Source organism: Anabrus simplex, chromosome 3 (genome assembly GCF_040414725.1).
Source record: "Anabrus simplex isolate iqAnaSimp1 chromosome 3, ASM4041472v1, whole genome shotgun sequence".
Lineage (NCBI taxonomy): Eukaryota > Metazoa > Arthropoda > Insecta > Orthoptera > Tettigoniidae > Anabrus > Anabrus simplex.
Window position 1 is genome coordinate 270509223 of NC_090267.1, and position 20070 is coordinate 270529292.

The 20070-nt window shown below is 38.5% G+C and overlaps 1 protein-coding gene across 1 annotated transcript in view; it reads left to right on the forward strand.

Moving 5' to 3' along the window:
* The window catches only part of Sbf (SET domain binding factor), an 851001-nt gene that overhangs the window by 126360 nt on the left and 704571 nt on the right, over positions 1–20070 (forward strand). Inside the window, exon 8 of the mRNA XM_067143032.2 lies at positions 11117–11317. Within this exon, the coding sequence (XP_066999133.1) occupies positions 11117–11317 (201 nt within the window). The remainder of the gene's footprint in view (positions 1–11116; positions 11318–20070) is intronic.

The following is a 20070-nucleotide window of genomic DNA, read 5'->3' on the forward strand; positions in this document are numbered from 1 at the left end:
ATTGTATATTCAAAATAACATGAAAAATTACAAGAAACAAAGTTAAATGACAGAGCAGCTGATACTTAACACTTTTGACAAATTGGATACAATTACGAATCAAGGACACATTTAAATGCCAGAGAAGTTGACAATTAATGTTTAAAATGAATGCGAAAAACTTTTATCAAGGATTCTCAGAGTGAATGGAGGCATCCTCGAAAGAATCAAAATTAATACAATACGTTATTCAAAAGAGAAAGTTACATTTACCTGTAATAACAAAACATTGAGCCAGAAAATGTTTGCGTCCGAAGACAACATGTAACGGATTAGCCTAACAGCGAAGTTCTACAGAAACTCTATTACGGTGAATCTGGTAATCTAGAGGAAACTCTGGCACACAAAAGAAAATTCTACATATTTATGGAAGTTACTTTCAGTAGAAAAGGTCCGAAACACAACAATGCATTTAAATTAATGTAAGGCAATAACTTAGCGCTTACCGTGAGGAACTGGAGACCCAAGGCGGAGCAAGTCCTCGAGCACACCTGCTCACGAGGACAGTCAGATGGAAAAGATGGGGATGACCGAGCTCGATAGCTGCAGTCGCTTAAGTGCGGCCAGTATCCAGTATTCGGGAGATAGTAGGTTCGAGCCCCACTGTCGGCAGCCCTGAAAATGGTTTTCCGTGGTTTCCCATTTTTACACCAGGCAAATGCTGGGGCTGTACCTTCATTAAGGTCACAGCCGCTTCCTTCCCACTCCTAGCCCTTCCCTGTCCCATCGTCGCCATAAGATCTATCTGTGTCGGTTTGACGTAAAAAAAAAAAAAAAAAAAAAAAAAAAAGACGGGGATGAATCCCATCACGCACGCGAAGGCAGTAGAAGGTTGGAAATGGACAAATCCCAATCAACCAATGGGACACCGAATTCCTCTAGATTCCCCGTTTTTCGCCAATTGGAAGGTAGTCACTTTTGAGCAAATAATAATAAAGTACAAATAGAAAAATAATAATAGTATTGACACTTAATCATATGAATAGGGAAAATAGGAAAATCTCAATGTTGTGGCGATCACACACTTAAGGTAGGAAATTTGACGGTTAACTTAAAATCTAAACGTATGCAAGGTAATAACTTACAGGTCTAACAGTGACAACTAAGGAAGGATTGTGGAAAGTGTTGGAGCCCTATGAGGTCCATGGGAGGGTATGACGTTATGGGGAAGAAAAGGTTCATGAGAATTACCCTCAAACTCTTACTTATTAACGTTAACAAAATACAACTTCAAAAGAAACAAATAAAAGAATTGCAGATTAGCTGATACTTAACATATTAAAACCAAGGATGTTTAAATAGACTTTTACAAAAGATACAGATCCATAAAACCGAAATAAAGATATAATCAGGATACTTAACACATTGCTGACCGGATGCTTGAGCTTGTCACATACCCTGTGGACCAGACATCTTTCTACTAAGCATACTAGGGTGCACTTGATTATAAAAATGTACATAAATATTAAACCAGTCAAGATTTTATCTTTAAAGTTGGTATGAGTACTCAACCAATGCCCCTAGTAGTACTTCAACATATCTAAGATAAGCAAGCAAATGCGTGTTAATTCAACAACACATCATTAATGTTTACATTGTTGTCGTCGTCAGAGTCACTTGAATAAATAAGCACACTAGGTAAAATATGGCGTGTAGAGGCTTGAATATCACTTCCACTATCACTCTCACATTCAGTTTCCACTAATTTATTATCACTATATCCATTTGAACGATCATCGGCATATAATTCTTATCGTCGTCAGCTAACACCGTATTCCGCGGGCGCTCCATCTTGTCATTGACTGAACTGGCAGAAAGAAAGTCGACGTTTCGAAACTAAATCAAAGAATAAAAGAGGCCGTGAATAAAAGAAAAGTGGCAGATATACATCTACGATTTATTCTACTCAATGTGCAAGTTCGAAATAGTTCAATATATGGTCAAGAGATGTCACAGGAAGACCAAAAACAATGCCGTGAATAAAATCAAGATTTCTCAGGGCCCGTCACCTACCGCTGGTGAGCGTACTACGAGATTTTCCGAGCTCGTCACCGATGTGTTAAGTAAATTTGTAAAACACACAGTTTAACATAGTAAGGTGATACTGAATTACAATGTATTGTCAAAAATAAAATGCAGGTGACTGTCTTCAGAAAAGTCATTCAGAAAGTGAAATTAGTGACGAATGGAATCTAGGGCAAACTCCAACACGTTGAATTTAAAACATAGAAGGTTACATTAAACGAGAAAATACCAAACCACTGTAAGTAATTAAACAAAATCAACAACATAGAAAAACATGGAGATAGCACTTACCAAGAAGGGGAAGGATTCTCCGAGGAGAGTCCTTGAGCGCGAAGCGCTCACGAGAGTGGTCGGATGGAAAAGACATGGGTGAATCCCATCACACATGCGAGCTGGCGGGAGGCCGGAAATGGGTAGATCACAAACAACCAATAGGACACTGAATTCCTCTAGATTCCTGTTTTTCGCCAATTGGAAAGCTCATTATTCTGGCCAATCTAATTACATGACCATATATGGTCTTTCCTAACTAGCTGAAGCAAGAGGAGTTGCATCACCTTAACTCTCCACGTGCAGTACCTACAGTTCCAAGAGTTATGTACCGCATGCGTTTAAAACACAATATTACAATTCTTGAAGTACAGAATATAAAACGATAATACCTTCTTTGCACAATAATTGGAAAAAAATTACTTTCAATAAATTCTTCAAGTTACATTAAAACGCCATTATGTCTTTTCTTCACACTTCCTAAAATTAATTTAAATGACATACACAAAATACAACTACATAAAATTTAAATGCATCTTGCAATGTTCATTTACAGTTCCAAATAATATCTTGATCTGTCCAAAAAAAAAAAAAGGTAAAACAACATATTAAGATACTATAATCAATGATTTTCAAAAAATCATGAGTCCAGATTCTATTTTTGAGGTTTCTTAAAATAAAATGTAAATAGTTTGCTTTTCCGAACTGAATAATATAATTTCACAAAACACAATGCTTATTTCCAGTTCTCCGTCCCACCACAGGTGACACACGGGAAGAAATCTTGAATATACCCGAAGATGTGAATGTAACATTTATGACTCCCATTTTCAAAGACATCAGTATTCAGACAAATATTACAGGTAATTTGGTTGTTGAGCAAATAATGAATAATTCTGATGCCGTATTACTTTTTACAGGGTTTGTAGACATCCAGCATTTTAATTCGGTGTTTGCTGTTTTGGGAGAAAACAGATACAATTTACAGATATTCCCTCTTGAACCCAGACTGTGTTTCTTCTTGACGGTTATGAAGCTAAGGACCAACAAGTCTGACCAGGAACTAGGCCTTAACTTTGGAATCCGTAAAACTACTGTGGAGAGAATATTTAATTTTTGGACTAATTTCATGTACTTCCAATTTAAAGAGTTGAACATTTGGCCTGATAGAGAAACTGTCCTTGAAAACAGCCCCCTTGCTTTTAGACAGAAATACCCCTCGACTAGAGTTATAATTGATGCAACTGAGATTATAATAGGAAAACCCAAGAACCCTACAGCACAGCAAGCTACATTTTCTACATACAAAAATGCAAACACAACAAAGGTGTAAATCTATCTGGTTTCATAAGTTTCATATCTGGTACATATGGTGGGGCAATATCGGATAGCCGGTGTCGCACATGGATCCATACCATAATGGTGGTCGTGAATGACATCAAAGCAGCTGACCTGTTCTTGTTTGAGAGAAAAAGGAAAAGATAGCTTATGTTGGGAACTTTTCACAATACCTTCAACATATTGCTGATATCCAGGCTGATTAAATCCTGACAATGGGTTAACATCATGGCAGGGTTCCTGGAAAACTTGTTCCAAGGGCAAACATTCCACTTTCATAGGGCTAACTGGCCTCAACTGTTTGGAAGGGGGGATGGTGAAAAATTTGTAAATTTTGGGTACAGGTTTCTGAACACTGAATAATACCAGTCTTGGAGAACATACAGCAGCAATATGCGTACAACTTGCCTTGGGGCCTGCTCCAGCAACACATTCACACTCCCCTCCTATAATGTCACCAGGTACTCATAAAATAAGCTTCACATTATAGGTCTTATGTTTATTGTACTCGGATTTCACAGCACTGCATATTAGAATTTCACCCGATAGAAATAAACATTTTATAAACAAAACAAACTTTTCGCTGAAAAGTCTGTATCCAGCATCACACAATGATTTGTAGTTGGAAACAGGTGCTCCATCTATTTCCGATTTTCTAAATACAAAATTATCCATCAAATGCATATTTGTGATAGTGATCTTCACCTTATGGCTCATGGTCAAATCTTCAAAGGAACTGGCACTGGGAAACTCAAGAAATTCACATGCCTTTGGTGGTGGACAAGGTTGTATCTGCAGTTTCATGTAAGGCATCAACATAAAAAAATACATGAATCAAAATCTATAAGTAAGTGGTGCAAGCGCGTATTTAAAACTCTATATATGATTTAAGTCTTGTGGATGTATATATATATATATATATATATTTATCAATGTACAATACTCAAGTAATTGTAATCTTTAGGAAAAGGCATGCTCACTCCTATTCATTATTTGGATAATAAAGTGTTTTAGAATTTTGTAATTACTCTTGTACTAATACTTCCTTCCTCCCGCTAGTTTTAGCGCCTCTGGTCCTTAGCTCATTTTACAGCTGTTTAGCGCTTAAACGCTGAAAATCGTCCATAATATACTAGGGGATATACTTGTACAATTAATATAGTCTTGGAGTAAAATTAGAGAAGATATAATCCGCTTTAGCTTAGAAAACTCGGTTACAGTCTATACATTTCTCGCAACTGACTGGGAGGAACACAAGACAGTCGCCTTGCGCTTACCCAGTAATACACGAGCGCTTTCTGGAGTAAACTTTCTCTGCCTACATCCCTATTATAACACTTTTTACAGCAACTTTTTAGAAGATAGGATACAGTACATACAGTAGTAAAACAAGAAACATAGCTCCGTTAAAATGTTTGGAAAAAAAATCCGTTAGTCTCTTCTGTTTGTTGCGGTTAACTTTTCCTCCCTTCACGTTGAAACTTCTCATCAATACCACGCAGCCAACTTTCGTAAATGGAGCCTGTCATCCGCGACTTCTGGGCTTGCTTTTGTACGTGACCGGTAATTGACACCCGAGAAATAGCGAGGCTTTGCCGATCACTAGAAGTTCGAGTTTTTTGGTTCCCATCATTAGTTTCCAGCTTGACTGTAACCCTTTCTTTACTTGTTAACCATAAATGCCGTATTGCACAGTTAATGTTGCACAACATTTGAGTTACAGAGTATTTTTTGCTTCAAGGGAGGAAATGTATGCTTCGAGAAATCGAGAAATTTGTTTAACTGAATTTCGAGAATAGAGAAATAAATACACGTGAGGAATAGGACAAACGGCCATAAAATCTAAGTTACAAGTGATAAATATCATTATTGATCTGTATTGAAGATACTATATGTAGGATGCTAAAAAGTTTATTATGTCACTTATTCAATACATTAGAAATTTCAAACATTTAGGAATTGATTATTATTTCCATGAGACATGTTTCGCCCTTCTTTGAGGGCATCTTCAGTCATAGTACTACCTCAAGGCATAAATCAGGTACCTGATTTGTAATTAAATTGTAAATACTAAGATACAAAATTGACATATTACAGTGGGAAAGTCAAGAGAAAAACAATGTTCAGTGATAATATAGATAACAATATATCAGCCGTTGGCTGTAAATTATCAGTTGTGGAGGATAACAGCGTCAAATTGTTAGGGTATGTCCTACAAAGAGTGACTTAACATTAACATGGGGCAGTTTAAGGGAAAGTAAGTGACTTTTACTAATAGGTAAGACTACAGGGTATTTGACAGTGTCCAGCAGCAGTGGTCCATATGAAGTACTGACATTATATTATCAGAAATGCTGGTAACTGTTACAAAAATTTCATTAAGAAACAGTGTTCATTGAGAAAACAATGTTCATTAATAAATGGAGGTGTAAAGGGGTTATATTAACTTATTTATGGACACATTAGTCGGGACCAATGCGTAAAACCACAGGGTATTTTAGCAGTGTCCAGCAGTGGTGGTCCGAAGAATAATTGATGCTACTCTATTAGAAAATCTTAGGAAATTATAAAGTTTATATATATATTTATGTGGAAGCAGTTTGGGGAGAAAGGGTATAAAGTGTCTGGCACCAATGTTCATAACAATAATTACTGCCGTTGGTTGACGATCACAGTTTGACAGGGCAACTACACAATAATATTTACATTATTCTATTGAACAGTTGGGAAATTACAAGCTTAAAATACATATTTACAAGGGAGCAGTTTGGGGAGAAAGGATACAAAATGTCTTACTGTGTAGTTGCCTTGTTAATGTTGTAATCGTCAACCAACGGCAGAAATAATGTGTCGCACATTAGTGCGAGACATTTTGTATTCTTTCTCCCCAAACTGCTCCCTTGTAAATATGTATTATAAGCTTGTAATTTCCCAACTGTTCAATAGAATAATGTAAATATTACTCTGTAGTTGCCCTGTCAAACTGTGATCGTCAACCAACGGCAGTAATTATTGTTATGAACATTGGTGTCAGACACTTTATACCCTTTCTCCCCAAACTGCTTCCATGTAAATATATATATATATATATATATATATAAAAACTTTATAATTTCCTAAGATTTTCTAATAGAACAGCGTCAATTATTCTTCGGACCTCCACTGCTGGACACTGCTAAAATACCCTGTGGTTTTGTAACCGTACGAAAGTACGATCCCCAAATTTTAGGTTAAGAAATTTCGTAAAATAATTTGTAATGTTAAAGTCATGAATGTCGTGTAATTTTGTTTATTTAGAATGTAAAAACATAATATTATAAGAAGAATGTGTAGTTAGGGAATATTGCATATGTGCATCATTATATTTTGTATAAATTTCCGTTTGGGTAAGAGTCTGTAAATATGGCCTAGCCGTAAGGATTGTGCAACCGGGAAAACAGCGACTATATCGGGAAGGACGGTTGAAGTCAGTTGAATGTGTTGCAACAAAGTGGCTTGGAAACACGGGGTACAGCCAGGTAGTATAGGTTGAAGATTGGAGTGGATGTACGTGAGTGGACGTTTGATGTCACATCAGACGCACGATAGCCAATACGAGGGCTTTGTTTTAAGCGAGGTTGGGTTGACTGAGTGACGCGTGAAGAAGTGCCTGTGGGAGCGTTGCTACTAGTAAACTTTTCAGGACGCTATAACCACGTGCAGCAAGCCTATATAAGTATTTACGCGTGTGCGGCAATTCACTCTGATTCTGACTTTGACTCTGATTCTGTTTCTGGTTATGTTTGTGTTCTTGATTCTGTGTGTTTCTCACTCGGACCGGCGCGCATGAGCTACTTTGTGCAGATTCTTAGGCGATGCTCTATTGTTCTTAAGTATATTTTACCTACGGAGTGAGCACACTAAATTGCTACGAGTTTCTGGTGGCCGTTATGTAAAAGACGCTACTAAGTGTTTATTTGTAATTCCAACTCTGTATAATAATTAGACCATAATTCTTCTACGAGATAATGTACAGTGGATGTGATGATGCATACCGAATCTACATTTGGTAGTGGATGTGTGGTTGTGCACAGAGCTAATTCTTGGTAAAGGAAATCGTCGGCCGAGTATGCAGTTTCAGTTGGAGAAACGTGAGGCGTCACACTAACCTGTGCGGCAGTCGGGAAGGACTCAAGACGTCGATGAAGAAGTGTGTAAATAAGGTTAAGGATGCTCTTCGGAAAGAAGGTTGCATCCTTACGTAGAGAAAGTCGTCATACTTTTCTTTACCAGAATACTATTTTTATTCTCTAACAGTGGAGAGTGTAGTGAGACTCTTACCTGGAGGTATGTTAAGAAATGTATATCTAATGAATAATGATTTTGTTGTTGGTAGTAGTGTGTCTGTTTGTCTTTGAAACGACAAACGAGTAGGTCTCGTCAAGTAATGATTTTGTTGTTGGTAGTAGTGTGTATATTTGCCTTTGTAAACGACAAACGAGTAGGTCTTGTCAAGTAATAATTTATGTTGGTCGTAGTTGTTTGTAAGTTGCCTTTGTGGACAGCAGTCGGGAGTGGGTCTCATCAAGTGATGATTATTGTGGTATTTATTATATATTTTTTATTATTTTGGGAATAAAGTCAAGGTATCAAACTTGCAGTAAATCTTATTATCAGTGGAGTGACGATGAACCTGTCATGCTACCCACATCTAATTTCAGGGGTAAACAGGTAAGATTATAAAGTAAGTCAGGAGCTTCGTTAGCCTGATGACCGTCGCATTGAGAGAGGGAGTTGCTCATTGCTCTACATAGTTATATATTCCTGTAATTGTTTTACAGGTGGCACCCAGTCTTGGTATTTATACTTATTTTACTCACCGTTCATTCATTTGATATTTTTAATAGCTTGCAGTAGTTACAGTTTTATGCATTGGTGCCGACTACTGTGTCTATAAATAAGTTAATATAACCCCTATAAACTCCATTTTTTAATGAACATTGTTTTCTCAATGAACACTGTTTCGTAATGAAATTTTAGTAACAGTTACCAGCATTTCTGATAATATAACATCAGTACTTCATATGGACCGCTGCTGCTGGACACTGTCAAATACCCTGTGGTCTTACCTATTAGTACAGGTCACTTTCCCTTAAACTGCCCCATGTTAATATTAAGTCATCCTTTGCAGGACATACCCTAACAATTTGACGCTGTTATACTTAACAACTGATAATTTACAGCCAGCGGCTGATATATTGTTATCTATATCAACACTGAACATTGTTTTTCTCTTGACTTTCCCACTGTAATATGTCAATTTTGTATCTTAGTATTTACAATTTAATTACAAATCAGGTACCTGATTTATGCCTTGAGGTAGTGCTATGACTGATGCCCTCAAAGAAGGGCGAAACATGTGTCATATGGAAATAATAATAAATTCCTAAACGTTTAAAATTTCTAATGTATTGAATAGGTGACATAAATTGACAAAACTGGCATAGAACTGATCTTTACCTGACACCTCCAATAATCCAATTTAAAATAATTATCTGAAACTGCAGCATTTAACATAAACACTGTGCAAACTTGTCACTACTGACCACACGAAAACATCTTTCTGCCATACAGCACTTAATATTTACTCAAAAGCAAGGAAAAACAATAAGCTATTGGCCTGAAACTTTGGCCTTTATTTACACAGAATATAATGATGCAGAATACACTTCAGAGAATACAAATCATGTCATCTACCTAGATTTTTGCTAAATGATGGCATGTCGTCAGACATTGCCTTCCACCTAGCACTCAACTAGGGCTTAATGCACCATGTTGACACACATTACACTCAGTTCACACATTTCTTCTCAGAGATTCTTAACTAACATTATTTCATTTTATTTCTTACATTCTACACACTGAACATTTTAATACTTAATATCTATATGTAGATCTTCAATAATATTTCACACGTTTCTTCTCGGAGATTCTTACATTAATAGGATATCTATATAAAACACTGTACACTTATAACATATAATTTATTATCAATTCACTTATTATTCACACTTTAATATTTATGCCATCCAACAAATTTAACAGGCAAGAGGAATATACTTTAATTCACGCGCTGATATATGCCGTTGATTTTACACTGTTTCCCCAGGGCCAAACACACAATAAATTTACATTCACACGAATGAGTATTTATTTCATTTCACACTCCAGCAGTACTTACCATTCTTCTTCTAGGCTGGTATTCATTCTTACCATGACCAATCTTGAGTATTCAACACAGTCCACACATAAATAAGGGACGAAGATGAAACATAGGTCTTAACTCCTGAACTGCCAATGATAGAATTCTTGACTCTCTCGCAGCAATCATAGTAAATGTCTGCGTTTCGGCGTGAGAAAATTATATAAATGTTGCATCACATTAGACAACTGTTATCCCATGGGTCTCATATTTATAGTTGATATTCAAAAGATTCAGAAAAATTTGGAGACCACGAATTTCCTAATTCCATAATTTTAATTTACCTCTAACAGGTCTTAAAAGCTGAAGTGTGGGTTGAAAAAAATTATTTCTCCTACCATGACGAGCCAAACTCATAGCGCCCTCCGTTCTGAAATTTTCCCACGGTTACACAAAATTTTTTCTAACTTTGACCTGTAGAGAATTGTTAATTTGGTAATTCCTTATAATTTATTTGGCATTCCACTTTACCAACTGAAGTTTTAATTATATCCTAAATAGTCATTGTGATTTGGAAATTAACCACAAATGCTCTCGATACATTTCAAAATTCCCCCTAGGATCTTGCAAAGATTGCAATCCAGCCTCAAAGCTGTCACCTGGTGGATATGTAATGTGAAGTGAAGAAATAGGGCGTTCATCAAGTAATGATGCAAAAATGGTTGCGCTGTGTCTATCAACTTAGCTCTCGGCTATAGTGGCTAGTAGGTTTAGGGGTTTTGTTGATGACTGGAAATGATGGGTTCGGTACCTGTTTTCACATTCCTCAACAATTGCTTTAAACCAACCCCATAGGCTGTTTATATTTTTATTTAGCATTTTTCATTTATCATAATAGATTTTTTTAAATTTTCCCAAACCTCTCTTATCAACCATATGTTATTGTGTAATACTGTAGTAGTGGATTATGACATTCCCGTCTATCACATTTATTTTTTACTAATGATCACTTACACCATCTGTCACTTCAGTTTCTCTATAGAGGTCATCTGGTTTTATCAGCACCATCTCTGGAATGTTTTTTCCTCTAATAGGTTTCATTACTTTCTGATTCAGCTGTCCTATAAATAAATAAATGAATAAATAAATAAATAAATAAATAAATAAATAAATAAATAAATAAATAAATAAATATTACATGACTGCATTGATTGAAAAGTTAATTGCACTTAATAACTAATTGAAATAATTTCTGATCATTAGGCTGCATTTCTTGGGGAACGTGCGCTTATGGACTGTGACTTCACAACTCGTGTCCTGGACTGCATGTTCTTCACAGGCTTTGTTGCGGAACGGGGACCTCCATGGCGGCCATTTGACGTTTGGGATGAACTATACAGTAATCTTGGAGATTTGCTACGAATCGAGGCTCAAGATCACCGGATGTTGCTTGTACATATTCAGGTATGTCATTGCTTCTTTGGTAATAACCTGTAGTTATTGAGAAATTGTTGGAAACAAGAGTCGTTTTATAGGATAAAATTTGTTCAGTCTGTGAGGATTTGATTTATTCATTGAATCTTCATTCTGTTTCAGGAGAGAGAGAGAGAGAAAGAGAGAGAGAGAGAGAGAGAGAGAGAGAGAGAGAGAGAGAGAGAACAAAGTTGTCAATTTGAAAAAAAGAAAAAAACCAGTTTTTTGTTTATATTAAACCAAAATAGAGAAGTAAATTATGTTTAATTATGTAAATAAATAGCATACTGTTTGAAGATATCCGTCAGTCATTAATCCAGGAAACAGGTATTTGTACCATGCAAAAGGTTTAATAGATCTGATTTTTTGTTATGTTGTATGTTTTGGTCCCCCAATAAAAAAATACAAGCTTTTGTCCTTGGTGAGCTTGTGTATGTGACACTAGTTTGAAAAAACTGGAGAAAATCTCAAATCAGTTTTTGTTTTCCTAATTTATCTCTTTTTTCTTTTGTTTTGTAGAAAAATTTGCTGTTTCCAGTTTTGTATACTTTTTTAAGGCACAGTCAAAGGTTCCACCTTTACAATACTAAAAAAAATTGTTTAAATTTTTCTTTAATTAGCAATTAACAAGTGTCAGGACATATTTCTCCTTCTTTTTGGACATCTTCAGTGGAAAATACACTGACTGAGCAAATGTCATGGGATAGCGGAGCACTGATGCGCAGGTGTGTTTTTTGCGCACCACACGCCCCCTGTGCCAGCGGCAGTTGTTATAGGAGACCTTGTGAGCAGTGGCTGTGCATGTGACAGGTGTAACATGGAACGTCGTCGTGAGCTGACACTGTTTGAACGGGGTATGGTGATAAATGCCCGACAGATGGGAAGTGCAATTTCGGAAGTGGTGTGGGAATTCGGCTTCACACGATCAACCGTGTACAGGGTGTATCATGAATGGTTGAATGCGGGTGTCACTGTCCACAACAGACGAACGACCGGCCGTCCAGCCACCCTCGATGACCGTGACCGGTGACATCTGAGACGGATTGTCAGTAGTGACAGACGGGCAGCCGTGCAACAAATTACGGCTCAATTCAACACAGGCCGTGCTAGACACGTCTCCCGGTGGACAATCCGTAGGAACATGGGTTCTATGGGGTATGGGAGTCGGCGCCGCACAGGGGTTCACTGTTAACCTAACGTCATCAGGCACAATGACGCGCATTTGTCGCCAGTCACCAGGGATGGACACTGGAACAATGGCATAACGTGATATGGTTGAACGAATCACGATTTCAACTGCACCATGCCGATGGGAGGCACCGTGTATGGCGCAGACCACATGAAGCGATGGATCCCGCCTGCCTCGAAGGTGTGGTCCAGGGCGCTGGTGTCTCTGTTATGGTCTGGGGTGCATTTTCCTGGTATGGAATGGGCCCCCTAGTTGTTCTGGAAGAGACGTTGAATGGTACGCGGTATGTTGAGCTGCTTGGAAACCATCTCCACCTATTTTTGGCCTTCCAGCGCCTTGACGGTTTGCGGTGTTTCAAGATAACGCGCTGCCAGGAGCATGCAGCGGAGGTCCAACGACTGCCATGGCCACCCAGGAGCTCCAATATGAACCCTATCGAGCATATCTGGGATGTCCTGGAACGCAGGCTCTGTGCCATGGAACCACGAACAGACCAGCATTGCGGCCGCTCTGCAAACGATTTGGTGTCAGCTGTGTCCAGAGGACTACCAGGGACTTGTTGACTCACTTCCACGGCGTCTCACTGCAGTTGGCAGGCCCAGACGAGGCCCCACCCGCTATTAAGTGACTATCCCATGACATTTGCTAAGTCAGTGTACTTGCAAGATGAGTAAAATAGACAAGGTCACAAATAAACACATTAAAATACGATTTGGGTTACCGAATGTTTTGTAGATTACGTTTTCTACAAGCTTCATGTATTACATTTTTCCCTACCTCAAAATGGTATTGCAAAATCTAGCAGCCAAGTGAGGGTAAAAAACCAACATAAATCACCTGGTAAATACCTGAAAAAAGAAAATATTTACAGTAATAAGTTTTTTATGTATGTCCACACCTTAGTCCTGTTTATTGATACAGGAACAAGGATAAAGTGAGATGAATTTATGAGGCATGTTTTTAAGGCCAGGCGCCCTTCCTTATGCCAGCCTGAGTTGAGCTAATGAAAATGAAATATATGAAGTTGAATGAAAATTTCTGAGGAGTTCCTATGAATAGGAAATATTCCAGGATTTGCCTAGAAGTGAAAATGGGAAACCACTGAAAACCATTCTCAGGACAGCTGGTGGTAGGGTTAACACCCACATGTCTCACGATTGCAAAGCTTAGCTTCATAGCTCTAGCATTTTAACTCGCATGTCCATTCTGCTTGGTATTTAATTACAGTATATCTGAAAACGATATACCGTATTTACTCGTGTATTAGAACTCCTCGCGTATTAGACCCCCCTGGCTTTTTGAGACGAAGAAAATGAAAAAAAATAATACAAGACCCTCCAACGTAATACATCAGAGAAGAACAGCGGTTCTGCTTCGTAGCGGGTACAAGCCTTATTTCTATATAACACTTTCTCGCTTTGTCAGTACTTTTACACATTTTATTATACCTAATTACCGTACATGTTTTGAGAGCTAACTACTCTCTTCTTCAGCGGTGCCAAAACGTCAATAATCTTTGGACTTGGTACAAATATATTTATCGACAGAACAATTATATATAAATCTTGAAATTGTTAAAATATTTCTTTGTGTTTCAAGTTATACTTGCTTACTATATCATTTATTACAGACTTTAAAATAGAAATTTTCAAATCATAAATGAATAAAATCTATTAAATTAGTCGCTATGTGCTAAAATTTTAAATCTGCTCTGCTCTTGGAGCTTATGTCCTTATTTACATTTAAAAAGAAATAAAATGTTTGTGTCTAAATTTACATTTACTTTGTCATTTAATAAAACACTTGAAATATAATAATTTTCAATTTGTCAGCATAATGCATTATTACCTGGTCAGCTCACGTGGGGGTTTAGTTCCGAACTAAGTACGAGATAAGCATAACCCTACATGAGACACTGGGATGGGGCTCTCAACCCCGACACGGCGCGTCCCAATGGCTAATAGGGAAGTTTCCTGTAGATATACAGGACAAGTGTGAATACGACGTAGTCAAATAAGCACTCGCGGATCAACTGAGGAAACTAGAACTGTGGTCAACGGCTTCGATGGCAGAAGAGGACATAAGTCTCAATGGCTGAGAGGGCGGAAGAACCAAAAATAAAATCCACCTCGCGTCTGACTCGGATCGAGCGGTGAAGTGGTCAGCGTCTGTTTACCTAGTAGGTACGGCTGTATAGTTACGTTCCAGGAACTAGCAATCCCTGGTCCTAATTTCCCAGTGGAAACACTGGATCAATCTTTGATTACAAGCTATGATGATTCGTGAGAGTAAAATCAGCATTACCCCAGGTGGTAACCAATCCACCCGTCATGAGACGGCTACTGGGTATTCGGATTCTGGGGAACCCAGGCAATCACGAACGCAGAGAAAGTCGGAGTTCTCTGGCAAACTAACATCCAAAACCTTCACATACATTGGCATGTTCAATGTAAATACCTTAATCCAACCTGGTAAATTGCACAATCTTGCAACAGAACTAGATCAACAGAAAATTCAGATACTTGCCCTGCAGGAAACGAGATTCACTGATGAGGACACAGCTGATTATGGAAACTACCGTATCTTCAAGAGTAAAACGGAGCGGAGAGTTGGTAAGGGAACTCCCTTACTAGGAATGGCCTTCATGGTACATAAAAGTATTGTAGACTCAATAAAAGAAGTTACTCCCATAAGTAACCGGCTCATGACAATGCAAATCCAATGTGCTAACAAGAAATATACAATAGTGAATGTACATGCACCCACTAACGCGGACAATAAAAAAGAACCGCAGAAAACTGATGCATTCTGGGCTAAACTTGAGAAAATCATGGCGAAGATTCCAAAAGAGGATACAAAAATTTTGCTGGGTGACTTTTAACGCACAAATTGGTAAAGAAAAAGAACATCAGAAAACTGTTGGCAAATTCCCTGCTCACAAATTCACTAACAAAAACGGGTTGAGACTCGTTGAACTGTGTCAACAAAACAATCTTAAAATCATGTCAACTTCTCTGAGAAAATCTCCACGGAAACAGAAGACCTGGAGGTCTCCCGTTCCAGGGATCGGTGAATTTCAAATCGATCACATTGCCATCTCTCATCCCATGCAGAGAGAGGTACACGATGTACAGGTACGCCGAGGAGCAAACGTCGATTCCGATCACTACCTAGTGAGAATAAAAGTAAGATTCACCCCGAAGAAAATTCATCATAAGAGGTCACAAATACCGAAGTTTGATACGACACAGATTGGAAATACTAATCTGCAAGAAGTGTGGGAAAGGGAACATGCAGGCACCTGGGAGAAATTCCGCAACAAAATCATCCAGAAAGCTCGAGAGCAAATTCCCCTGAAAAAGAATACTAAACACCCTTGGTGGAATTCTGAATGTGAACGTGCCTTGAAGGAACGAAAAGAAGCATTCCAGAAATACAACAGCAAGAAATCACCAGAAAACCAAACATATTTCAATGAAACTAGAAAACGAGTAACCAAAATCATCAGGCAGGTCAAGAGAAAACACTTGAAGCAACAACTGGACTCGATTGAAGACAACTTTCGTAACTACAATGTACGAGATTTCTACAGGGAATTTGGAGGACAAGTCCGTGGGTATGCTCCTCAAAACCTGGCTTTCAAAAGATCAGATGGAAAACTTGCATTCAGTAATCAGGATAATTGTCAGGAATTAGCACTTTACTTCGCTGATCTCCTCAACTGTCCAGAGCCCCTCACAAGATTCCCTCAAGAACCCCCAAGTCACACTTTCCCAGAATCTCCACCACCGACAGAGGAAGAAATCCGTGGCCACATCCTGAAACTTAAAAACAATAGGACCTCCGGAGAAGATGGCATCATTGCGGAACTTCTGAAAAATCTTGGACCTAACTCCCTCAAGGAGCTCACTCAAATCATCACAGATATCTGGCAATCGGAAGAATTACCTCAGGACTGGAAGTGCGCCCTCATCCACCCATTACACAAAAAGGGAGATAAGACCGACGTAAACAATTACAGGGGCATTTCTCTTCTCCAAGTGACTTACAAAATTCTTTCAGCTTGCCTTTTGAAGAGAACGCAAGAACAACTCGAACAAAGTATTGGCGAATATCAAGCAGGCTTCCGCCCTGGTCGCTCGTGTACAGAACAAATATTCAACTTGAAGGCAACACTTAAATACAAAGCATTGAGGAACAAACCGGTCATCTGCATTTTTGTTGACTTCAGGAAAGCGTACGACTCGGTTGATCGACAGTCTCTCTTCGTTATTCTTGAGGAACTGGGGCTTGATTCCAAGACCCTCAACCTCATCAAGGCAACACTCACTGACACTATCTCCAAAGTTAAATTCATGGGGGAAATCTCTGAACCATTCCCGATTAAAACTGGCGTCCGACAAGGTGACGGCTTATCTCCGCTTCTTTTCAACCTCGTCCTAGACAAAGTCATCCGCAAGTGGGAAAAGGTATTGAAAGACATGGGATACTGGCGCCCCATACGACTAGGACGACCCAAAGACGGTATTGAGATATCATGCCTTGCTTTTGCAGATGACCTGGCCATACTTACAGATGATGTATTCACAGCCGTTAAACAAATTGAAACCCTTAGCGAATGTGCTGGAAAGGTTGGCCTACAAATTTCCTTTGAAAAGACCAAGTTCTTCTGCTCAAAACTTGACATCCAAACTTTGAACACGACACATGGGCAAATCAACCGAGTACCACACTTCAAGTACTTGGGAGAAATACTTGAACCAACGGGAGGCGAGAAGGTTGCCCAGAAAATTCGCCTACAAAAATTTCGGAAAGCCTGCGGTAGGGTTCACAACATATACAATAAAAAGTGCTTGTCCCGCCATGCAAAGATCAGACACTATAATACAGTAATAAAGCCCGAAGTCTTATATGCCAGTGAGACCCTTACACTAAACGGGAAAGGTGACCTAGAAAATATTTTAAGAGAAGAAAGGAGAATCCTGAGGAAAATTCTCGGCCCCCGAAAAACAGAAGATGAATATAGACTGAGGTCACGCAAAGAGACAGAAGAGCATTCCAACATTGCAGCAGACATCCGTAAAAGACGCCTGAAATTCTATGGGCACGTCCACAGATTGCCGGCAAGTAGACTGACACACAAGATTCTCACCTACATAGAACATCTAAAAAATATTCCATGGGTACTGGAAGTGAAGAAGGATCTGGAAAAAGCCCAGATAAACCCAAATGACACCGCGGACAGAAACCTTTATAGGAAAAAAATTAATGGATGGAAAGTGCAACCAGAGAACGAAGTGAAAAAGAAGACTGGAGCAAAGTGGACAGAAGAACGAAAAAGGATCCACGGAGAAAGGATGAGAGCTGTTTGGCAACTCAGAAAACAGAATCGTTAGAGCTTTGCGTGATCCATTGGGTCCATACGCACATAATAATAAAATAATTTTCAATTTGTAAATGAATAAATAAATAACACCTATTAAGTTAGTCACTATGTTGACTTAAAATATTCTTGAAAATTTCTCCTTTCCTTAAGTCTGCTATATTTCTGAGACCTCTCATATAAATTGGAACTTCCTCCTCTTAATCCCGTCTGACCATGCTAGCCATTTTAACCGTCCAATTCTTCAGTTTCAACTAAATTTATCCACAAATTCAAATGACATAACACTGGTCTGAACCAAACAATATATCCTCGCTTGCTGTCAATGACCTTACGGGGCGAGCTGCTACTATGCTGCCGGTTATGTAATGACCTTGCTAGCCCTTTTAACTGTCAAGTTCTTCAGTTTCAACTGGTTATCAAATTTCAATGAAGGAAATATTATTACACTAGTCTGAATCAAACATACATGTTCTTGCTCTTTGCTTGCTGTCAATGACCTTACGAGGTGCGCAGCCTTTCTGCCTGTCACAGAGAATTGCAACTCTAAACGTTTATATACCCGCTGATAGTGTGTACAGTGTTCTCCCCAGGACCTTTTTAATGGCTGCATCGCCCGGCTGTTTCTACAGACCGCCCGGCTAACATAACCTAGATGTATGCTAATTACATTATTTGAACACATAGTTGAGTCATTGGTTGTTTCGAATTAAAATATAAATACTGTGAAACTGTTTATTTAAATGATAAAAATACATTGTTGTCAGCATAATTACATTGGAGTTAAAGTGTTTTGCTTCACTATAATGTAGTGTTGTGCGTGAGCGGCTCTTGGATCAGCGTAGAATCGCTTGCGAGCACTCGTCTCGATTCCGTATGACGTCACAAACCTGGACGACACTCCACAGCAACGGAGTGGCTAAGCATGATGATACACGATTATGAACGAGCGGTAGAACACCAGAAGTTCAAAATTCTCTGTCAATACTTGAATTAATAACGATTGTAGCAAATACCATGCAATACAAATGGAAGAAATACACCATATAATATTGGCCAGGATCGTTAGAGACCATTATAAGAACGAGATCGTGATTGTGAAATATTAGTAGCGTTCTAAAACACAAAATTCTAACTACATTCTCTCAGTATAGAAATACATTTGCGAATCAATTGGTACCGGCATCCTCCCAGTCACCTTGTTGAATTAATTAACAGTGTTATACTGATAATAACAGTGTTGTCTTTATGTACCAGTAACTACTTTGGACGGTTTTCGGAGATGCCTAGGTGCCGGAATTGTGTCCCGTAGGAGTTCTTTTACGTGCCAGTAAATCTACAGAGGCTGACATATTTGAGCACATTCAGTACTACCGGACTGAGCCAAGCACGATTATACACGATTATGAACGAGCGGTAGGAAGTTTAAAATTGTATGTTGCCAAGTTTGGGTCAGAAGGCCAGCTCCACAACAGTCTGAGCCGCTCGGCCGGGCAACAATATCACTAGCAGCTACACATAAATTACTGACATTCAGTCCTTCCATACTTAATTTCATGAAGTGGTAACGCGAATACCACACTAATATTTGAGATTATCCTAAGTTAAGATTTAACCGAGTTTGAGGTTTTGTTCATTATTTTATTCTTGATTTGAAATGTCTGTACTTCGCATATATTGAACCATATCATTGTCTTGGAGTCATTAAGTTATTTTAAACACACTTCCTTCGTTACATCACAATTTCATTCCCGCTAGCTTCGTTGTTACAAGTAACTTTACGAACGGTCAAAGATACCGATGCGTATTCCCATGGACTCTATTTCGGCGCAGTGTCCATTTCCAGGAATAGAACTCAACTCGAGACAGACTTCCTCGACTCCACTCCATCGCTAGCTTATCACAACATTTTACAAAATATTTCAATAAAATATTTGGTATTGCGCATTTGCTATGGCAGCCATTTTGACTGAAAATGTCGATCTACAATCGAATATGAAACATACGAATTGATAGAGTATGTGTTAGTGTTCAGTGTCACCAACTTAGTTGTTTTCAAAGCAAATCTGTTTGTTTGGTGTTCTTTTGGTTTCTTTAACATTTACTACTGCTAACAATGGACTTCAGTTGAATTATAGTTCCGATTTAATTACATTTTAACTATTGTTGTCA